The 22,327-nt window shown below is 43.7% G+C and overlaps 3 protein-coding genes across 7 annotated transcripts in view; 1 reads left to right on the plus strand and 2 right to left on the minus strand.

Annotated features, from left to right (window-relative positions):
- Window positions 1–4,970, minus strand: part of acadsb (acyl-CoA dehydrogenase short/branched chain) — a gene marked incomplete in the record, with an annotated part of 33,017 nt that extends 28,047 nt beyond the window's left edge. For both annotated transcript variants that reach the window (XM_071394707.1, XM_071394706.1), the window contains 4 exon segments: window positions 1–208; window positions 1,603–1,703; window positions 3,032–3,191; window positions 4,833–4,970. In XM_071394707.1, the coding sequence (XP_071250808.1) occupies window positions 1–208; window positions 1,603–1,703; window positions 3,032–3,191; window positions 4,833–4,865 (502 nt within the window).
- Window positions 4,971–5,194: 224 nt separating this feature from the next.
- Window positions 5,195–12,849, plus strand: LOC139571646 (zinc finger protein Pegasus-like). Of its 2 annotated transcripts, none has more exons than XM_071394704.1 (4): window positions 5,195–5,332; window positions 6,721–6,894; window positions 7,538–7,720; window positions 7,914–12,849. In XM_071394704.1, exons 2-4 carry the CDS (start codon window positions 6,765–6,767, stop codon window positions 8,927–8,929), a joined length of 1,329 nt encoding a protein of 442 aa, XP_071250805.1. In that variant the 5' UTR covers window positions 5,195–5,332; window positions 6,721–6,764; the 3' UTR covers window positions 8,930–12,849. The 2 variants fall into 2 exon arrangements, with proteins under 2 accessions (XP_071250805.1, XP_071250806.1); XM_071394705.1 differs by having other exon boundaries at window positions 7,541–7,720.
- Window positions 12,850–14,957: 2,108 nt separating this feature from the next.
- On the minus strand, window positions 14,958–22,250 carry LOC139571649 (L-seryl-tRNA(Sec) kinase). 3 transcript variants are annotated; one of them, XM_071394708.1, is made up of 6 exons: window positions 21,785–22,250; window positions 21,207–21,489; window positions 19,294–19,495; window positions 18,641–18,716; window positions 17,257–17,350; window positions 14,958–16,624 (listed from the first exon to the last, which is right to left on the minus strand). In XM_071394708.1, the coding sequence occupies exons 1-6, from the start codon at window positions 22,013–22,015 to the stop codon at window positions 16,374–16,376; spliced, it is 1,137 nt and encodes a 378-aa protein (XP_071250809.1). In that variant the 5' UTR covers window positions 22,016–22,250; the 3' UTR covers window positions 14,958–16,373. The 3 variants fall into 3 exon arrangements, with proteins under 3 accessions (XP_071250809.1, XP_071250812.1, XP_071250810.1); XM_071394711.1 differs by having other exon boundaries at window positions 14,958–16,595; window positions 21,785–22,242; XM_071394709.1 differs by having other exon boundaries at window positions 14,958–16,566; window positions 21,785–22,237.
- Window positions 22,251–22,327: the final 77 nt, after the last annotated feature.

Consider the following 22,327-nt stretch of genomic DNA (forward strand, 5'->3'; position numbering starts at 1 on the left):
CCATGTCTGTTGACAGCCGGCTGAGATACCGTTCTTTCTGGGCTGCGGTCCCCAGCTTGGTGAACAGTGTGTTGATGAGGGTGTTCTGGATGTCACACAGCACGGCCACGGAGGCGTCCACTTTGGCCAGCTCCTCAATGACCAGGATGGAGGAGAAGAACGTGGATCCGGTGCCTCCGTACTCGGGGTCGATCTCTATGCCCATCAGCTGGGAAGTGACAATGAGTCATCTGACAAATTAAAAATGGGGAATACACAGCTATATACACACACACAACAGGGTAGTGTTCAGGACATACTTTAAAGTGTTCTTTTTGACAACAGGGCGGTGGTGTTCTTTTTGACAACAGGGCGGTGTGTTCCTTTTGACAACGGGGCGGGGTGTTCTTTTTGACAACGGGGCGGGGTGTTCTTTTTGACAACGGGGCGGGGTGTTCTTTTTGACAACAGGGCGGGGTGTTCTTTTTGACAACAGGGCGGGGTGTTCTTTTTGACAACAGGGCGGGGTGTTCTTTTTGACAACAGGGCGGGGTGTTCTTTTTGACAACAGGGCGGGGTGTTCTTTTTGACAACAGGGCGGGGTGTTCTTTTTGACAACAGGGCGGGGTGTTCTTTTTGACAACAGGGCGGGGTGTTCTTTTTGACAACAGGGCGGGGTGTTCTTTTTGACAACAGGGCGGTGTTCTTTTTGACAACCGGGTAATAATGTTCAGGACTTATGTCCAGGTAGTCTCTCCCTGTTTTAGTCCATTTTCTTCTGTTTGGTGTCTAATGAACATGACGGAGGTAGGTTAGATTAGGTTTATTCCACGGTAACGGAATTATGCTGGGACTTCCAAATGTTACCAAGCAAAAAACATTTACTTAAAAAGTTTAACAAACCAACTCCATGCACAAGGACAAATTTTTACAATTTCAAATGAACATTTTACAAAAATACATTCAGTGGAAGAACTGAGTCGATGTAAACTTTGGTAACAGAATTTCGGTAAAATCTCCCTCAGTTCTTTTATGTGAGAACGCTTTACAAAAACTCAAAATATACACTGAGTGTACAAAACATTAGGAACACATTCCTAATATTAAGTTGCACCTCCTTTTGCCCTCAAAACAGACTCAATTCAATTACCGATTTGGTAACAGAATTACACGTATTAAATCACTTAATAATTCATAAACAAAATGTATATTAGTAAAAACACTAACGTAAGTTGGTAGGTCTACTTGTTATTTCTGTAAACATTCATTATCCTCATGAAGAGAGAATTTAAAATATCTTAAGACACAGTGGGGTCCGCAATGATTGAAACCCTTGATAAAGATGAGCGACAATGACTGTAGAAAATAAATTCAAAAACACTATGCTAAAAAAAGAAAAGTCAATTATATTATTTTCTACTAATAGAAAATGCCATTTTGTTTAACTAGCAATAGTTTATTATTATTTTATTTTTTTAAAGGTATGGGTCAAAATGACCTCACCTTGAGAGGATAACTGCACTTAGCTTTAAATTTTACCCCCACTTCAAGTTGGTTCTAATGGGTCCTTTTACATGGAAATGCCCCTAATGACCATAGGATGTAAAGAAGAGAAACACATACCCCCTGTTCAAAGAGGGACTTTATCACTTCCGGATCCATATGAGAGTTTTCGTCCATCTTCGACACAAACGGGGCAAGACGCTCCTGTGCAAACTTGTTCACTGTTCAAATGTGGGACGGTAAAACGAAACGCAATGTGACTTGATTAACTGAACTTACATAAAACCAAATTCATGACAAATCAGACCAATCCATAGCATGATCCAGTCCGTTTATTAAATCTTAGTTTGGACACACTTACTCATTCAAGGGTTTTTCTTTATTTTTACTATTTTCTACATTGTAGACTAATAGTGAAGACATCAAAACTATGAAATGACACATATGGAATCATGTAGTAACCAAAAAAAGTGTTAAACAAATCTAAATATATTTTAGATTCTTCAAAGTAGCCACCCTTTGCCTTGATGACAGCTTTGCACACGCTTGGCATTCTCTCAACCAGCTTGAGGAGGTAGTCACCTGGAATGCATTTCAATTAACAGGTGTGCCTTGTTAAAAGTTCATTCGTGGAATTTCTTTCCTTCTTAATGCGTTTGAGACAATCAGTTGTGTTCATGGTCAAATTGCTGCAAAGAAACCACTACTAAAGGACACCAATAAGAAGAAGAGACTTACTTGGGCCAAGAAACACGAGAAATGGACATTAGACTGGTGGAAATCTGTTTTTTGGTCTGATTAGTCCAAATTTTTGATTTTTGGTTCCATCCGCGGTGTCTTTGTGAGACGCAGAGTAGGTGAACGGATGATTTCCGCATGTGTGGTTCCCACCGTGAAGCATGGAGGAGGTGGTGTTATGGTGCTTGGCTGGTGACACTGCTTGTGATTTATTAGAATTCAAGGCAGTCTTCACCAGCATGGCTACCACAGCATTCTGCAGTGATACGCCATCCCACCTGGTTTGTGCTTAGTGGGACGATAATTCGTTTTTCAACAGGACAATGACCCATCACACCTCCAGGCTGTGTAAGCGCTATTTGACCAAGAACGAGAGTGATGGAGTGATGCATCAGATGACCTGGCCTCCACAATCACCCGAACTTAACCCAATTGAGATGGTTGGGATGATTTGTACAGCATATGTGGGAACTCCTTCAAGACTGTTGAAAAATCATTCAACGTGAAGTTGGTTGAGAGAATGCCATGAGTGTGCAAAGCTGTCATCAAGGCAAAAGTCGGCTACTTTGAAGAATGTAAAATATAACATATTTTGATTTGTTTAACACCTTCTTGCTTACTACATGATCCCACATGTGTTATTTCATAGTTTTGATGTCTTCACTATTATTCTACATTATAGAAAATAGTAAAAATAAAGAAAAACCCTAGAATGAGTAGGTGTGTCCAAACTTTTGACTGGTACTGTATGTATGTATGTACATATCCTTCGTTGCTTTGCCTAGTGTATATCCTGCATGCTGCAACTCACCAGCATCCCTCATCATCCCCTCCTCCTCGGAGTATGTCTGTAGTGGAGGGTAGGAGACCCCCAGAGCAGCAGCCTGCTCTGCAGACACGTCTGGTTGGGTGGATCTGTTCCGCAGCCCATGCTGGCACACACTCCATGGTCGGGACACCTGCCTACCAACCTGAAATTACACAGTTACATTTTCACTGATGGATGACATGATACAACTTGAGTGTCTACACAAAAAGTTGCCACTCTACTCAATCCGGGGCGGCAGGTAGTCTAGTGGTTAGAGCGTTGGACTTGTAACGAAAGGTTGCAAGATCGAATCCCCGAGCTGACAAGGTAAAAATCTGTCGTTCTGCCCCTGAACAAGGCAGTTAACCCACTGTTCCTAGGCCGTCATTGTAAATAAGAATTTGTTCTTAAATAAAGGTTTAAAAAATCCCCCAAAAGACTGGCCTGGCTACCCAAACTTCTTGTTGGGGCCATTTGAACGCAATCACTTTTTAACAGCACCCCGTTTGAATTGAACGAGACCTTCCATACATATTTGCCCATCGTAGAAGTGCTCAGAAAGGGACTTTCTGGACATGAGTGCCAAAACATCCAAGAGAAATGTGACCTATTCTGCATACCCCACCATACCATGAGACATCCATGTCTTCATCACTGGGAAAAAATAAACAGTTGAGTTTGATTTCATAAGATAATGCCGTCTCAACCAACCACAAGTAGGCCTACAACAGATGCCAATATAGTTGGAGGTCCAGACATCAGAGAACATTGACTTCAATGGGAATATCTGTTGTTTTAAATGACACTGTCAACCCTCCATAGGAAACCTATTGACAACATAGAAATACTAGAATAGACGTCACCATTTAAGTTGCCATTCAACAGTGGGTGGACCGGCAGCCATATTTATGGTAGTAATTATAAGAAATTATTTCAATTACATTTTCAATGGTGTACCAGCTAAATTGCAGTGGTCTGAAGGGATAGGTATATTCTATAATTTATATGATTGAAATGACACCCACCCTGTATTCAAGAGCATGTTGTGTCTCAACCGATGGTGGGCACAAGTAGGGCTACAATATATGGGAATTTGGAGAGAAAACACATCGTAGTTTGTGCGGTTTTAGATAATTGACGTTAAACGGTTAACAAAATGTCCTTTTTTTATTTAAAAAACTATTTTTTTTTAAAGAAATTATCAAATAGTTTGACAACCCTGTTTGTAAGCTTTTATGATATCAAACTCAACCGTTGATTTGTTTCCAGTAATGAAGACACGGATGTCTCGTGGTATGGTGGGGAATGCAAAATAGGTCAACTTCGAGCACCTTTAGCTCTTGAATGTTTTGGCACTCTGGTAAAAAACAAAAGTCACTTTCTGAGCGCTTCTAAAATGGGCAAATAGTGTACGTAGCTAGCGACAACAGAGCAGTGGAACAATTACATTTGAGTCGTCAGGCAACACAAATATATCCATACTCCAGCATGAGTGAATATGAGAGAGTGGTGGCTATAACGCTATACGGCAAGATAAAAGCAGTGACAGGCAGGACATTTCTTCAAGAGTAACTTGCGGTGTAACTGACGGAGGCAGTAGCTAACTAGCTATGTCATTTTTATTAGCATGCAGCTAGCTAGCCAACGCGTTATGTGATAGCAGGTTATGCAATGGGGTAATATAAAGTTACAAAAAAACATTGGCTAAGTTAGTATTTCCAATTAAGTATGACTACACAAAGACAACATATCATAAAACAACAATGTGAACGAAGAAACCGCTTTTGCATTACATTCGTCTCACCTTTGTGAAGCACCTGATCAAGGGCGAAGCCATGTTTTCTCTTGTTTACATCTGAGTGTGTTCACTTTTCTATTGACCGGGTGAAACAGCGACCATTGAACAGGTTCGCGTCTTCACTTGGCAGAACGTATCAGCTTTTACTCATGTCTTCAATTGTATATACGCAGGGCATCTTTAAATCAAATAAACATGTTCCTCTAGGCAAACACCTTCTCTTTTTCTGCTGTTGTATTTCCAGCTAGGAGCTTTCACTGACAGCCAGCTGTGTGCTTCTGAAATGGGAGTCATTTTAGTGTTGCATAGCTACTATAACACATAGCTCCCTCTCTTTTGTTTTTAGCACAACCAGCTAACATGAACTTGTCATCACACATTTTGATTGTCTAGATAGTGTTTTGAAATGTCCACCTTGACATCGGTCTTAGAATTAACATAAGAACGGATGGGAACGCGTAAGTTACCGCATATATTTTAACGGTGCTGTGATTGACGACCAGCTGGTAAGTAAAATGGCTAGCGTACATTACTAACGTTAAACAAGCTAACGTTAGCGAGCCACGCCGGTAGTAGTGAAGTGAGGGGCTGTGTATCAACTGCTTACATGTCATGTTGTCACTGTTATGAGATGGTTTTTGGTGGCAACATACTTATTATTATCGTCGTGACTGACTGTCCACATAATGGTTCATGGTTATGGCTTTGGTCATGACTCTCAGTTCCATTACATTGAAAGAGTCTTTGGATGAAGGCGTTTTCTGTAGGGCGAGTTTGATTATTAATAAGAGCCGCGACGGTCGGCGTGAACATTAATAACCACATAGCTTGCTGTACGGTTTTGGAAGCATAATAACCGTATCTTTCATATCGGGCGAAAAAATAAACAAGTTGTTAAACTGACACGCCTTTATTGGGTTAGATTCCCACACGCCCATATTTACACGTTACTGCATCTAACCTGTGTGTAAACGGAAGACAGATGCCACAAACTGTTTTCACTGAAAAACACTGTCAGCTGCAACGGTTAAAACAGTGTTCACTACATTAAATGTTTATTTTGCATTTGTGAAATTATTTGGTTGTGATATCAAAGTACAGCGATTTATGTTTCAAGAACCGTACCGCAATCGATTCACCTTTAGAACTGGACCGCAGTCGATTCACCTTTAGAACCGGACCGCAATCGATTCACGTTTAGATGGGAGTATTTGGCTGTTTTGGCTTCCAGAGACAATTCGCCCTTAAACAGAACATGTAAATTCTTTGGACTAAGGAGTAACATTAGGCTCATTTAGTCCAATATCGGGCTATAGGTTATGGCATACATGCAGTGGTATTGTAACAATATGATTATCATGGAACGAACTGCAAAAAATCTCTGAAGCTGGAGACTCATATCTCCCTCACTAACTTTAAGCACCAGCTGTCAGAGCAGCTCACAGATCACTGCACCTGTACACAGCCCATCTGTAAACAGCCCATCTATCTACCTCATCCCCATACTGTATTTATTTATCTTGCTCCTTTGCACCCCAGTATCTCTACTTGCACATTCATCTTCTGTACATCTACCATTCCAGTGTTTAATTGGTATATTGTAATTACTTCGCCACCATGGCCTATTTATTGCCTTACCTCTCTTATCCTACCTCATTTGCACACACTGTATATAGACTTTTTCTATTGTATTATTGACTGTATGTTTGTTTATTCCATGTGTAACTCTTTGTTGTTGTTTGTGTCGCACTGCTTTGCTTTATCTTGGCCAGGTCGCAGTTGTAAATGAGAACTTGTTCTCAACTTGCCTACCTGGTTAAATAAAAGGTGAAATAAAAATAAATGTGATTCATTATGTTTAACCATCAATTATTATTATTGCCTTATCTTACAGGTTTGGGTGATCAGAAGTCATCACAATACACCCCATCTTGCCAAATGGATGATGATCTAAAACCTCTGGATTTCATAAAGGACTTTCAAGAGTACCTGACACAGCAAACACACCATGTCAACATGATCTCAGGCTCTGTCGGTGGGGAGATGGAGTCCGACCACCTCCAACCTGGTGAGAATGTTATGAACACTATCTATTATAATATATATATATAATATCTATCTACTATTATATAAAATAATCAGAGTCATTGACTTTAACTTATGATGTGTATATTTTTAAATCGCCCCAAAATAAGCCATATCCCTAATTTGTCTTTGGGAAGTTAAACAAGTGGAACAGGGCCCAGCGCTACGGGGAATAACCTAATAAGTCTGTTTGAACTATTTTTTTGTAATGTTTTTGTTTTTATTTTTATTTTGTGGTGATTGGCCGTCATCCAAAAGGGGTCCTCTGGAGGAGCAATGAGTGGTTCTTCTGTTTAGATCCATATTGTGGAGATATTGACTGAACAAAGATGACCCTAATGCATCTCAAGTCATCCTCTCATATCTTTCACGCACCAGACAAAAACAGAACTGCCCCACAAATGGTTTCTGACCAGATTGTCTGCCAGAATTTAAAAAAATTCACCGGGAAATAGATCGATGTAAAATGTGATTTTACAAATCCTGCTTCCAGATAAGTTCTAGATGTGATTCGGCTTTTTGTGTGTCTGTGAGGTTGGGTATTGTTTAGAGGTATCAATTTCCCGGTGAAAAAATTGACTGTAAAGTATCGATTTAATTCTAAGTCTTGTCGTCTCCTCTCCCAGTAGCAGCAGCTATCCCAGAGAGTGATCATCAGAATGGATCAGTGGAAGTCTCTCTGGACGACAACTCTGGGCTGCTGGTGGACGGCTTCCAGAGGACCTTCGACGGCAAGCTCAAGTGTAGCTACTGCAGCTACGCCAGTAAAGGCACCGCTCGCCTGATAGAGCACATCAGGATTCACACAGGTAAAATGGACCAGCCCATCTGGCATTTGCCCAACATGCCAGATGGCCAGTCCGCCCCTTGCACTGTCCATATAGTTAAGATCTTATCTTTTTTTTTTACTTGTATTTATATTGTGTGACATTTACATTTTAATGGATGTTGGATATGTGCCAAGATGTTGAAATAAACCTAAACATCTTTGTTGACCAACAGGAGAGAAGCCCCACCGCTGCCAGCTGTGCCCCTTCGCCTCTGCCTACGAGCGCCACCTTGAGGCCCACATGCGCTCCCACACGGGAGAGAAGCCCTACAAGTGTGACCTCTGCTCTTTCCGTTGCAGCGACCGCAGCAACCTGTCCCACCACCGCCGGCGCCGCCACAAGCTTTTACCCGTGAAGGGGGCGGAGCTGTCCGCCTTCCTCTCCAACAAGAAGATGCTGAACGTCCTACAGAAGAAGAGCGGCAGCTCCCTGGGCCTGGGAGGCTACAGCAGACACCTCCTCATCAACCTCAGCCCTCCCTCCATGGTGGTGGGGAAAGCAGACTACCTGAACCATGAGGTGTACGAGAGCGATGTGAAGGACCATGGGACTGGAGGAGGAAGAGGTGGTGTCAGCAGGGATGTCAACAGTGACATGGTGGTGGACAACAATCCACTGAACCAGCTGTCTACGCTGGCAGGCCAGTTGTCCAACCTCCCCCCAGTGGACCAGACCCCCGTGTCTCCTGACAGACTGTCCTGTAACGACGTCAAGCCGTTCCTCATCCAGCAGGCCTCTGGTGCACCGATTGCAGTGTCAGTCTCTTTGTCCGCCAGTCAAAGTGGTGCCCACCACCACCACTACCACCACCACCACCACCAAACCTCCTCCCCAACCAGCCCCGAGGACCTCCAACCCCCTGCAGGCCACAGCAGGAACTACAGCCCCAGCCCAGTGAACCCAGAACCTAGCAGTGAGCACAGTGCACACACACGTACCAGCTCAGTTAGCATTAGTAACAGCCAGCCCAGTACCCCTGCCCTGCCCGGTAGCACACCAGACCCAGACCCACAGATGCTACACAGCTGCCAGCACTGCGACACCTACTTCTCTGACAACATCATGTACACCATTCACATGGGTTGCCACGGCTACGAGAACCCCTTCCGGTGTAATATCTGCGGTTGTAAGTGCAGGAACAAGTATGACTTTGCCTGCCACTTCGCTCGCGGGCAGCACACGCAGTGACTGACTTCCGCAGCGACCGAGATGAATTCGAACGATGTTTGGCGTCTCACAGAGCACATTAACTTTATTCCGTGTTTATGATAATCAGGGATCAGAGCGATTCTGATTGATATTTTATCGTATCGTTTTTTTTAATTAATGATATAACTTGGAGAGTGAGTGTTACTTTGAAATGAGGAATTGATGCTTCTATAAATGGGAAAGTAATCTGGAGGTTGGAGACATTTATCATGTGTCCTCCTCGATGCCGTCTGAGAATTTAAAGGAAGTCACTTCTTATCATTTAAAAAATAAATGTCAAATGTTATTTAACTAGGCAAATCAGTTAAGAACAAATTCTTATTTACAATGACGGCCTACCCCCGTCCAAACCTTGACGACGCTGGGCCAATTGTGCGCCTCCTTATGGGACTCCCAATCACGGCCGGATGTGATACAGCCTGGATTCGAACCAGGGTTTGTGACGCCTCTTGCACTGAGATGCAGTGCCTTAGACCGCTGCGCCACACGAGAGCCGACTCTGAATTAGTTACATAAATATTGGTGATATTACATGCGAGTGACAAAACGTATAGTTTACATAGCGATTAGCAAGGTATCTGGTTGCTGTGGCTAGAGTTTAAACAGGATTGACCTTGCCTTATTTTCTATGTATGTATTTCACCTTTATTTAACCAGCTAGTTGAGAACAAGTTCTCATCTACAACTGTGACCTGGCCAAGATAAAGCAAAGCAGTGCGACACAAACACAGAGTTACACATGGAATAAACAAACATACAGTCAATAACACAGTGTAAAAAGTCTATATACAGTGTGTGCAAATGGCGTGAGGAGGTAAGGCATGAACATGTCCATTGGTCCAAATAGGTCGCTCCACATTGACAAACAGACATGCTTTATTATACATGGTGTATAGTAGTGTCTCACTTTTATTGTGAGTGTAAAACTTCACATTATATCAACGGCTTGAAGTGAATGAGATCTGTGCATATTGATGCTTCGGCTTAGACATTATTTCACTCTATATCTTACTCTGCTCTGTTCCACATTCAGATTGATTCCATGTGTTCTCTGTTCCACATTCAGATTGATTCCACGTGTTCTCTGTTCCACATTCAGATTGATTCCATCTGTTCTCTGTTCCACATTCAGATTGATTCCACGTGTTCTCTGTTCCACATTCAGATTGATTCCATGTGTTCTCTGTTCCACATTCAGATTGATTCCACGTGTTCTCTGTTACACATTCAGATTGATTCCATGTGTTCTCTGTTCCACATTCAGATTGATTCCACGTGTTCTCTGTTCCACATTCAGATTGATTCCATGTGTTCTCTGTTCCACATTCAGATTGATTCCATGTGTTCTCTGTTCCACATTCAGATTGATTCCATGTGTTCTCTGTTCCACATTCCGGTTGATTCCACGTGTTCTCTGTTCCACATTCAGATTGATTCCATGTGTTCTCTGTTCCACATTCAGATTGATTCCATGTGTTCTCTGTTCCACATTCCGGTTGATTCCACGTGTTCTCTGTTCCACATTCAGATTGATTCCATGTGTTCTCTGTTCCACATTCAGATTGATTCCATGTGTTCTCTGTTCCACATTCAGATTGATTCCATGTGTTCTCTGTTCCACATTGATTGATTCCACGTGTTCTCTGTTCCACATTCAGAAGGATTCCACGTGTTCTCTGTTCCACATTCAGATTGATTCTACGTGTTCTCTGTTCCACATTCAGATTGATTCCACGTGTTCTCTGTTCCACATTCAGATTGATTCCATGTGTTCTCTGTTCCACATTCAGATTGATTCCACGTGTTCTCTGTTCCACATTCAGATTGATTCCATGTGTTCTCTGTTGCTGCCAATCACGTCCCTTCTTACCTTCAGCCAGCCTTACTGATCTATAATAACTGGTGCTCTTTAGCTAATACCTCCTAAATTAACAATGATCTGTAGCTTAAATGCAATTTGCGTTCGAGACAAATCATTCGGACTTGGATAAATCGTACTTGATCAAAAGGCCAAAAGTATTCTTCTGAACCTTTTTTTAAAAAGTATTTAAAAGGATGACATAACAGTTGTAGCAGTGTTGGAAATGATTGTGGTCCATACAGACAGTAACGTAACACTACCCCCTTCCTGAGTATTGAAACGATTGTGGTCCATACAGACAGTAACGTAACACTACCCCCTTCCTGAGTATTGAAACGATTGTGGTCCATACAGACAGTAACGTAACACTACCCCCTTCCTGAGTATTGAAATGATTTGCACAGATCAAGTGACAGCCTGGAGTTTGTTTTTCATATTGTATGTGAAAAAGGATTTCCTGTTTGTTTTCTGGAAACATAGACATCCAGATTGATGTAGCAGTGTCTGATTGGTCCCCTGTCTTGGAGTTATGTTTTCTATGCAGTGATCTAGGATGTGTAGGATTGTCTCCCAATCAATTATCTATCTTGGACTTTGGAGAAAGTAATGTTATCATATGAAATACCACACGGTAGAAATATGTAGATTCTGATATACACTGAACAAAAATATAAATTTAAAATGCAACATTTTAAAAGATTTACTGAGTTACAGTTCATATAAGGAAATCAGTCAATTTAAATAAATTCATTAGGCCCTAACTAATCTATGGATGACTGGGAATACAGATACCTTAACCGACAGGGGAGTGGATCAGAAAACCAGTCAGTATCTGGTGTGACCAGCGTTTGCCTGATGCAGCGCGACACATCTCCTTCACATAGAGTTGATCTGGCTGTTGATTGTGGCCTGTGGAATGTTGTCCAACTCCTCTTCAATGGCTGTGTGAAGTTGCTGGATATTGGCAGGAACTGGAACACGCTGTTGTACACGTCGATCCAGAGCATCCCAAACATGCTCAATTGAGTGACATGTCTGGTGAGTATCCAGGCCATGGAAGAATTGGGACATTTTCAGCTTCCAGGAAATGTGTTCAGATCCTTGTGACATGGGGCCGTGTAATATCATGCTGAAACATGAGGTGAATGGCGGTGGATGAATGGCACGACAACGGGCCTCAGGATCTCATCCCGGTTTCTCTGGGCTTTCACACTGCCATCGATAAAATTCAATTGTGCGCATTGTCCGTAGTTCATGCCTGCCCATACTATAACCCCACCGCCACCATGGGGCACTCTGTTCACAACGATGACATCAGGAAACCGCTCGCCCACGTGACTCCTTACACGTGGTCTGCCATCTGCCCGGTACAGTTGAAACCGGGATTCATCCGTGAAGAGCACACTTCTCCAGCGTGCCAGTGGCCATCGAAGGTGAGCATTTTCCCACTGGAGTCGATTACGATGCCGAACTGCAGTCAGGTCAAGACCCTGGTGAGGACGACGAGCACGCAGATGAGCTTCCCTGAGACGGTTTCTAACAGTCTGTGCAAAAACTTCTATGGTTGTGCAAACCCACAGTTCAATCACCTGTCCGGGTGGCTGGTCTCAGACGATCCCGCAGGTGAAGAAGCCGGATGTGGAGGTCCTGGGCTGGCGTGGTTACACGTGGTCTGGGGTTGTGGGGCCGGTTGGACGTACTGCCAAATTCTCTAATGCCAAATCCGTCAGGTGGATGGATAATCTTGGCAAAGGGGAAAAGCTCACTAACAGGGATGTAAACAAATTTGGGAGAAATACATTTTTTGTGCGTCTGGAACATTTCTGGGATTTTTTGTTTTTTAATGATTTCTTTGGGGGTGGGGGTCTTTATTTCAGCTCATGAAACACGGGACAAACACTTTACATATTGCCTTTATATTCTTGTTCAGTGTATAATTTTTGTCAAATGTTAACACCCTGAAAAGGCCTTTTTATGTTATTGTAATTTGTTACAGTAATAAACACATCTGACCTTTGGGAAGGTACATAGATTCCAATATCGGTGACTGTTTTTTGTACTAAAATGATCCTGATGGGTTCCTCATAGACAGAAATAAAAAAATTTGTCCCAGATTATTCAGACCAATGGGGTAGAATCAATCAGGAGGAATGGTCTCAGAGCTGTATTCTCGGGCCAAATTCACTCCTGTGGACTAGCCGTGTATACTGGACCTGAATGATAGCTGGACGTATGTTGGTTCTGAGAGGCCTGGTGTCAGAGTTGGTTCTGAGAGGCCTGGTGTCAGAGTTGGTTCTGAGAGGCCTGGTGTCAGAGTTGGTTCTGAGAGGCCTGGTGTCAGAGTTGGTTCTGAGAGGCCTGGTGTCAGAGTTGGTTCTGAGAGGCCTGGTGTCAGAGTTGGTTCTGAGAGACCTGGTGTCAGAGTTGGTTCTGAGAGACCTGGTGTCAGAGTTGGTTCTGAGAGGCCTGGTGTCAGAGTTGGTTCTGAGAGGCCTGCTGGTGTCAGAGTTAAACAACTAAACGGTGCATCTGCAGGTTTTCACCTCCTTCTACAGCAAAGGTGGCATTCTCACGGAGAAGAGAGCGAATAAGGAGCATTTGCTTTATTTGGCATCAAATCAGCGCCTCGATTATCCACTTCCACACACTTCTGTGCACTACTACCGGGCTTTCTGCAGCGGCTGTCTTGGACATCTGAAACCACACCAGTATGGGTCCTGAGGCACGTCAACATTAACCTCATCGTGGTCCAGGTTATCTCCAACGTGGTCAGGTAGAGCTGGTGTCTCTGTTGTGGTTCCCCATTTGGCCATGAGCTCCAAAACATCTTCTTGGCAACCCTTTCAGACTCATTGGGGTTGACCAGCAGCCATTGCCATCAACCAACCTGACAAAGAATACATAAAATTAGCATAATTTCAATGCACAATTCTACTTTACATCTGCATCAGTCGATAGAACAAATTACCATAAAAACGATTGAGTCCCAATACCAGGTCAGCCATAGCAAGTGTACCCATAGAAATATAATGAATAGAACAGGCATCCCCAATCAAGGCAATTATGGAATAATGGGTAGATTTAGCAGCCATTTGAGTGTACCCATGCCTAGGTTCAAAATATACAGGTTAAGAGAAGAAGACTCTAATATTAATCAAACCTAGGAAGAAACCTAGAGAGGAGCCAGGCTCTGAGGTGTGGCCAGTCCTCTTCTGGCTGCGCCTGGTGTCAATGCGGCACTACTCAACAACGGAGCAGATTCTGCATTCTGAATAACTAGGAGAGAACGGTAGCAGCACAACATAAACACGAACTTACTAATAAAAAAACAGCGTCTCTTTGCTGTATTAATTGAGTCTCTAGTCATGGTTTTAAAAGGTTTTGAAATCTCACAGTATCAACTTTGCTGTGCGCTCGAGGCTTATTTTTTTTTACAGTCTGTCTCGAGGAAACTGTGGCGACACAGTGATCTGAGCTATCTGATTGGCCAGCGGTAGGCCTACAGGTGCATTTAATTTGCTCTCTGGGCCTGCAGGGTAGGCGGAGATCTGACTTCAGACACGTGAAATGGTTCAAAATGGGAACACTTTACCTTCCCGGCGCCAGTGCTGCTGAATCAAGTGCACCTACCGTCAACAGTTAAACAAAAATTGGAACGCAAGGCTTTTATCGTAGTTTTTAAATATTTTTTTTACATAAATGTTTGGTGATCGGCTATGAATGCCTCGGATATCAACTCGACTGGTTGGTGACTACTGTTTTAGATGCGATGCTTTTCACTGACAGGCAGACACACCTCAATAACCCGCGCTGCCCAAACTGAGGGATTCCCAACTAGACATAACAGACCTACACGCTTGTTATCTGAAACAATCCACAGCTTCAAAAGAAGCGAATGATCCTCTGTGGCAAAGACAAGTATTTCTGAATGATGTTATTTATTTCGGTGTAGACAGGAGTAATTATATAATTGTGGCAAATTAATTTAAATTTACTTTAGGCTGCAGTGACCGGGTCATTCATTCCTGTTATGCAGTGCCTTTTCTGTCCCCAGGAAATAACACCTCTTATTCACTGTAAAATGTGTATTCCAAAGGGCTTTAAATAAAACGGTAGGTGTCCTTTACCATAAAAACACAAAAGATATCGATCTCAATGGGAATTTTATTTGCATTTTTACAACAAAAAAATTCAGTGGATGTAGGAGGGTTTCCCCCCCCCCAAGTCCCCAGGTGCTATTCATCAACTTCTATGAGAAATATAATCCATTAAATAATCAAATATTCCAAATATTTATTCATTATTTTATAGTTCTACTTAAAATCTCTGTCATCAATATATTTTTTCTCTCTCATGATTATTGTATTTGTTGTTACTATATTTAAGATGTTTTGTGTGTCTCCCAGATTTCACTTTCCACCCTGGTAGTTTGGCATAACACTCCTTTAAATAAAAATAAAACACCCCTTCCCATAATGACATCACAATCAGGAAGTGTCAAACCGCTCCTTCCCATAATGACATCACAATCAGAGAGTGTCAAACCGCTCCTTCCCATAATGACATCACAATCAGAGAGTGTCAAACCGCTCCTTCCCATAATGACATCACAATCAGTGTCAAACCGCTCCTTCCCACAATGACATCACAATCAGGAAGTGTCAAACCGCTCCTTCCCACAATGACATCACAATCAGGAAGTGTCAAACCGCTCCTTCCCATAATGACATCACAATCAGGAAGTGTCAAACCGCTCCTTCCCATAATGACATCACAATCAGGAAGTGTCAAACCGCTCCTTCCCATAATGACATCAAAATCAGGAAGTGTCAAACCGCTCCTTCCCATAATGACATCACAATCAGGAAGTGTCAAACCGCTCCTTCCCATAATGACATCACAATCAGGAAGTGTCAAACCGCTCCTTCCCATAATGACATCACAATCAGGAAGTGTCAAACCACCCCTTCCCATAATGACATCACAATCAAGAAGTGTCAAACCGCTCCTTCCCATAATGACATCACAATCAGAAAGTGTGTCAATAACAGTGCAAAACTAGAGTAAGTATCAACACTCTGTTTGATCTACATTTTAATGTTTCATGATGTTAGTTAGTAGGGTCTCACTCTTAAAATGTCCACGCTGTTGGGCTAAATTAGATGAACGTATGATCATTTCAAATGATGTTTAACAGAACAGTAAAAAAATGATCTTCAAGTGTTCACCATTATGCTAGCTGGATCTTGATCAGTCACAGTGCTACAGCTAAGTTAGCCTCCACATTTCCACCCTGTTAGGTTCCAGCTTGTTAGGTTCCACCCTGTATATGCACCTAACATCACTCACAGTGCTACGGCTAAGTTAGCCTCCACATTTCCACCCTGTTAGGTTCCACCTTGTTAAGTATATGCACCTAACAGGTTGGACATGTTGTCAGAAAAATATAGAAAATTCATTACTAATGTCAATATTTATTACTATTTACATAGAATCAATGAAAGTTACATCATGGCTCTCATCTATCCTGCATTTTCTGTGTCATGAGGAGGCAGGTATCTTTCAACGATTTCCTGTTTCTCTTTGTTGAAGACGTCCACGGCTCTGTTCACAAGCCGCTCCACGTCGATGCTCTCTCCCTGGGTCGAGGGAAGGCCGTGGAGGACTTGTTTCCGCAGGTCTTGAAGAAATCTGGTTTTGGATTGATTGAAGTGGGCTGCCAGAGACCTCATCCTCTCTGGGGGAAGTTGATGCTCTGAACATAGAGGATGAAGAGTTGATGCTCTGAACATAGAGGATGAAGAGTTGATGCTCTGAACATAGAGGATGAAGAGTTGTGATATACAGGTGAGGATATAAAGTAGGGGAGGTAGTGAGGCAAGAAACCGACAATATAAACACACAATCGTTCATTCTCTCTGTGAAACATGCCTTGCCACTATTAACTCCTGATTATGTTAAAAAAAGGTAGACTCAGCCAGATGACGTCGCAACAAGATTTTGAGATGAGCGCGATGCAAGACTTTACTCCCATGCTCTCTCACACACAGTCAAGAGTATCTGACATGTGTTACGAGTGAGCTTCACGCTGCTACGACGTGGCTGGTACGGGTTCCAAAACAGAGAAGTTTAGTCGTCTCGTGCTTCAACACCTCTTTCGTGCGGGCAACGTCATCTCACTGAGTCTACTTTTAAGGGAGTGTAAACACCCAAAATTTAAATTTGCTGTTCATCTGCCCTTTGTTCGCCGACGGCGGGTTTTAGGGACCGACTGCCGGTGGGCGTGTGGCTGACAACATTTTCCGCTTGCAAATGATGTCTGGCGTTCCGTTCAGAGTCGCTAAGTACTCTCAGCCGGCAAACGCTATCAGTGTGTGTGTGTGTGTGTGTGTGTGTGTGTGTGTGTGTGTGGGCTTTAAGGATCACAGTAAGGATGAATACTGACCTCTGGCCCCCTGCATGGCCTGTGAGACCAGGCGTCTGCAGGCCTGGTCAGCCTGGTGGACCACACTGGACACACAGCTCTGACGGTCAGCCTCCTACAGAATATAGAATACACCACAGCTCTGAGGGTCAGCCTCCTACAGAATACAGCAGAGGTCACGTTAACATGGTCAAAATGCTCATCGCCATACTGTAAGCTGCTCTGCCTCCTACTAGAATATAGGAGGGTTTCACAGAGAGGTCCTAGCTGCTCTGCCTCCTACTAGAATACAGCAGGGTTTCACAGAGATGTCCTAGCTGCTCTGCCTCCTACTAGAATATAGGAAGGTTTCACAGAGAGGTCCTAGCTGCTCTGCCTCCTACTAGAATATAGGAGGGTTTCACAGAGAGGTCCTAGCTGCTCTGCCTCCTACTAGAATATAGGAGGGTTTCACAGAGAGGTCCTAGCTGCTCTGCCTCCTACTAGAATATAGGAGGGTTTCACAGAGATGTCCTAGCTGCTCTGCCTCCTACTAGAATATAGGAGCGTTTCACAGAGAGGTCCTAGCTGCTCTGCCTCCTACTAGAATATAGGAGGGTTTCACAGAGAGGTCCTAGCTGCTCTGCCTCCTACTAGAATATAGGAGGAATTCACAGAGAGGTCCTAGCTGCTCTGCCTCCTACTAGAATATAGCAGGGTTTCACAGAGAGGTCCTAGCTGCTCTGCCTCCTACTAGAATATAGGAGGGTTTCACAGAGAGGTCCTAGCTGCTCTGCCTCCTACTAGAATATAGGAGGGTTTCACAGAGAGGTCCTAGCTGCTCTGCCTCCTACTAGAATATAGGAGGGTTTCACAGAGAGGTCCTAGCTGCTCTGCCTCCTACTAGAATATAGGAGGGTTTCACAGAGAGGTCCTAGCTGCTCTGCCTCCTACTAGAATATAGGAGGGTTTCACAGAGAGGTCCTAGCTGCTCTGCCTCCTACTAGAATATAGGAGGGTTTCACAGAGAGGTCCTAGCTGCTCTGCCTCCTACTAGAATATAGGAGGGTTTCACAGAGAGGTCCTAGCTGCTCTGCCTCCTACTAGAATATAGCAGGGTTTCACAGAGAGGTCCTAGCTGCTCTGCCTCCTACTAGAATATAGCAGGGTTTCACAGAGAGGTCCTAGCTGCTCTGCCTCCTACTAGAATATAGGAGGGTTTCACAGAGAGGTCCTAGCTGCTCTGCCTCCTACTAGAATATAGCAGGGTTTCACAGAGAGGTCCTAGCTGCTCTGCCTCCTACTAGAATATAGCAGGGTTTCACAGAGAGGTCCTAGCTGCTCTGCCTCCTACTAGAATATAGCAGGGTTTCACAGAGAGGTCCTATGGAGGTGGCAGTGGGATCCATGAACTAACAGAACATACCTTTTGCTCAGCGTTGTCCTGGACTGGACTCAACGGGTTCTCCAACGCAGTAGAGATCACCTTCACCAACCTTTGGCTGAAGGAGACGGTGAAACACAAGGTTAATGTACATCGGAACAACCAGAAGAGGACTGGCCACCCCTCATAGCCTGGTTCCTCTCTACGTTTCTTCCTAGGTTCTGGCCTTTCCAGGGAGTTTTTCCTAGCCACCGTGCTTCTACACCTGCATTGCTTGCTGTTTGGGGTTTTAGGCTGGGTTTCTGTACAGCACTTTGAGATATCAGCTGATGTAAGAAGGGCTTTATAAATACATTTGATATAGTAACACTTGATTACGTTAACATCACATTTCCTGTCTGATTGTTTGTGTAAGGGGACTCTTCCCTGGACTCACATGTATTCTATGGTGAAGTGGTCTTCCCTGGACTCACATGTATTCTATGGTGAAGTGGTGTTCCCTGGACTCACATGTATTCTATGGTGAAGTGGTGTTCCCTGGACTCACATGTATTCTATGGTGAAGTGGTGTTCCCTGGACTCACATGTATTCTATGGTGAAGTGGTGTTCCCTGGACTCACATGTATTCTATGGTGAAGTGGTGTTCCCTGGACTCACATGTATTCTATGGTGAAGTGGTGTTCCCTGGACTCACATGTATTCTATGGTGAAGTGGTGTTCGCTGTCCAGAGTGACACTGTTCTTCTCCCACGTGTTTCTCTGAGGGTTTGGAGGCTCCATGCGCCTGGCCATCTCTACTATGACGTCACTGGGTAAGGGCCGGGGCCTCAGCTGGTTTCTCCTGACACACGACTCCACGGGACAGTGGACGTACACCTGACAGAATCCCACAGAGTCTGTTTTTTCATAGAGAAAAATGGTCAATGTAGGGCCAAACAATATCTATGATTTACTAATGACTACATAACATCATTAAAATGACTACATAACGTCAACTGGTTAGGAGGAGATACGAGGCAATTCCATGGTAACGGAATTACGCTGAGACTCCGATTTAACACTATGCTAAACAAAAAAAACATTGATTTCAAAGTTTAACAAACCATACATACAATTCTATGGACAATGACTACTTGTTTGAACAATTTACATAATAAATAAATAAATAAACATTTACTGGAAAAACTGTGCAGATGCAAAAGTTTGGTAACAGAATTATGGTGAAATCTCCCTCAGTTTTATTCTGTTAACAAACTTTATCTGCACAGTTGTTCCTGTAAATGTGTGTTTGTTTTCTGTGGACATATTTAAAAGTAGTCCTTGGGCAAAGAGGTGTATGGTTTGTTTAGCTTTGAAATCATTGGGTTTTGTTTGGTTCACGTTTTAAAGCTCCAATATGTACGTTTTTTGGGCGACCAGACCAAATGCACATAGAAATGTGACTTACAGATCTGTCATTTTCATTGAAAGCGAGTCTTAGAAAGCGGTAGATCTGTTCTAGATGTGCAATTTCTATGCTTCCCATGCTTATTTTTGCATATTGTACTTTCAGTTTTGTACACCAGCTTTAAATAAAATATTATCAAGACGTTTCACAGCGTTTCAGACGGTGCAATAACTCTCTACGACGGGGTTTCAGACGGCGCAATAACTCTCTACGACGGGGTTTCAGACGGCGCAATAACTCTCTACGACGGGGTTTCAGACGGCGCAATAACTCTCTACGACGGGGTTTCAGACGGTGCAATAACTCTCTACGACGGGGTTTCAGACGGCGCAATAACTCTCTACGACGGGGTTTCAGACGGTGCAATAACTCTCTACGACGGGGTTTCAGACGGTGCAATAACTCTCTACGACGGGGTTTCAGACGGTGTAATAACTCTCTACGACGGGGTTTCAGACGGTGCAATAACTCTCTACGACGGGGTTTCAGACGGTGCAATAACTCTCTACGACAGGGTTTCAGACGGTGCGATAACTCTCCACGACGGGGTTTCAGACGGTTCAATAACTCTCTACGACGGGGTTTCAGACGGCGCAATAACTCTCTACGACGGAGTTTCAGACGGTGCAATAACTCTCTACGACGGGGTTTCAGACAGTGCAATAACTCTCTACGACGGTGTTTCAGACGGCGCAATAACTCTCTACGACGGGGTTTCAGACGGTGCGATAACTCTCCACGACGGGGTTTCAGACGGTTCAATAACTCTCTACGACGGGGTTTCAGACGGTGCAATAACTCTCTACGACGGGGTTTCAGACGGTGCAATAACTCTCTACGACGGGGTTTCAGACGGTGCAATAACTCTCTACGACGGTGTTTCAGACGGTGCAATAACTCTCCACGACGGGGTTTCAGACGGCGTAATAACTCTCCACGACGGGGTTTCAGACGGTGTAATAACTCTCTACGACGGGGTTTCAGACGGTGCAATAACTCTCTACGACGGTGTTTCAGACGGCGCAATAACTCTCTACGACGGGGTTTCAGACGGTGCAATAACTCTCTACGACGGGGTTTCAGACGGTGCAATAACTCTCTACGACGGGGTTTCAGACGGCGCAATAACTCTCTACGACGGGGTTTCAGATTTAACATACGTTTCCTGGCCAGTTGATACACCTCATATCTCATGCTTGGATAGTAGAAGTTGTCGTCCAGCAGAATGACGAGTGGCGGAGCTGGTCGATCTAAAGGTGACGGGTAAACCCGAGAAGAGTCCACCGATGTCCCGCAGACCTGAGCGGCGTGAAGGAGACGACTCCAGGCATCACTGTTGATCTGGTCGATGCTTGGTGGTAGCTGTCCCAGCTCTGTAGGACTCTGTAGGAACCGTTCAACACACTGTAGCACGGCTTGTCTGTGCAACTTCCATTTAGTTTGCTGAAAGACATGGGGTTGGCACAGTGACATGAGGAATAAATTCAGACAAAATCTGTTGGCCATTTCAAATAGTAGATCATATCAATCAAACCTATGGCGCATTTATATGGAAATTAACTCCCTTTTGATTCCTCTGGTAAAATGTTGTCTCATTGCGGTAGCTTTACAGGCAGTTTAATTCAATAATGCAGATTTGATTGAATTTCGGCACAACACATCCCAGGTGGGTAGTTGAACATTGACAGTTCTCAGTAGTCTACATTGATATAAACAGGACTCAGACGTGTAAAAGTACCGTCTGCGATCGCGGCATATCCTCCTCATCCTCGACTTCTTTCACATCGAAAGCGTCACCGGGAATCAGGTCGTCGTAAGAAATGACAGTGGACCTCCATCCTCGTTGTACAGTGTGAGAGTTGACCGCCTGTGCGAGCGTCGACTTCCCCGCTGCAGGTAAACCGCAGAGAACACACAAGCATATTCCGGGTGCACATCGCAAATTAACACTATCTTCATTTAGATCCATCGACGGAACGATTTGTCACCTTTGCTACATTATTCAACTATTATTTGTTGAGGAAAGTCCTCTTCCTGACCATAACAAGTCCACGTCATAATCCGGTACTTCGATGGTGTTTTTGTTTCGGTAAGTATACTAGTTTATGGCCCAGTGCTGCCACCTCTGGTGCTGGAGGTACAACCAAACCAATGGCATGTTCAGAGTAATACAAAATACAGTACAGTATCAAAGACAGGCTAAAACTGATTCTCCAACAGAAATCCCCGTTCATACTTGTCTGCGATGTCATGGCGATGTTGGCTAGCTAAACTCATGCGT

This window comes from Salvelinus alpinus, chromosome 3, assembly GCF_045679555.1.
Source record: "Salvelinus alpinus chromosome 3, SLU_Salpinus.1, whole genome shotgun sequence".
Taxonomy (NCBI): domain Eukaryota; kingdom Metazoa; phylum Chordata; class Actinopteri; order Salmoniformes; family Salmonidae; genus Salvelinus; species Salvelinus alpinus.

Bases quoted from the DNA above. Each gene is read 5' to 3' on its own strand.
- LOC139571646 (XM_071394704.1), top strand. From the start codon at position 6,765: ATGGATGATGATCTAAAACCTCTGGATTTCATAAAGGACTTTCAAGAG. The intron at 6,895-7,537 runs GTGAGAATGTTA...CTCCTCTCCCAG, and splicing joins GTCCGACCACCTCCAACCTG to TAGCAGCAGCTATCCCAGAG. The intron at 7,721-7,913 runs GTAAAATGGACC...GTTGACCAACAG, and splicing joins GCACATCAGGATTCACACAG to GAGAGAAGCCCCACCGCTGC.
- LOC139571649 (XM_071394708.1), bottom strand. From the start codon at position 22,015: ATGGATCTAAATGAAGATAGTGTTAATTTGCGATGTGCACCCGGAATA. The intron at 21,490-21,784 runs GTACTTTTACAC...CATGTCTTTCAG, and splicing joins ATATGCCGCGATCGCAGACG to CAAACTAAATGGAAGTTGCA. The intron at 16,625-17,256 runs GTCAGTATTCAT...CTCTATGTTCAG, and splicing joins GGCCATGCAGGGGGCCAGAG to AGCATCAACTCTTCATCCTC.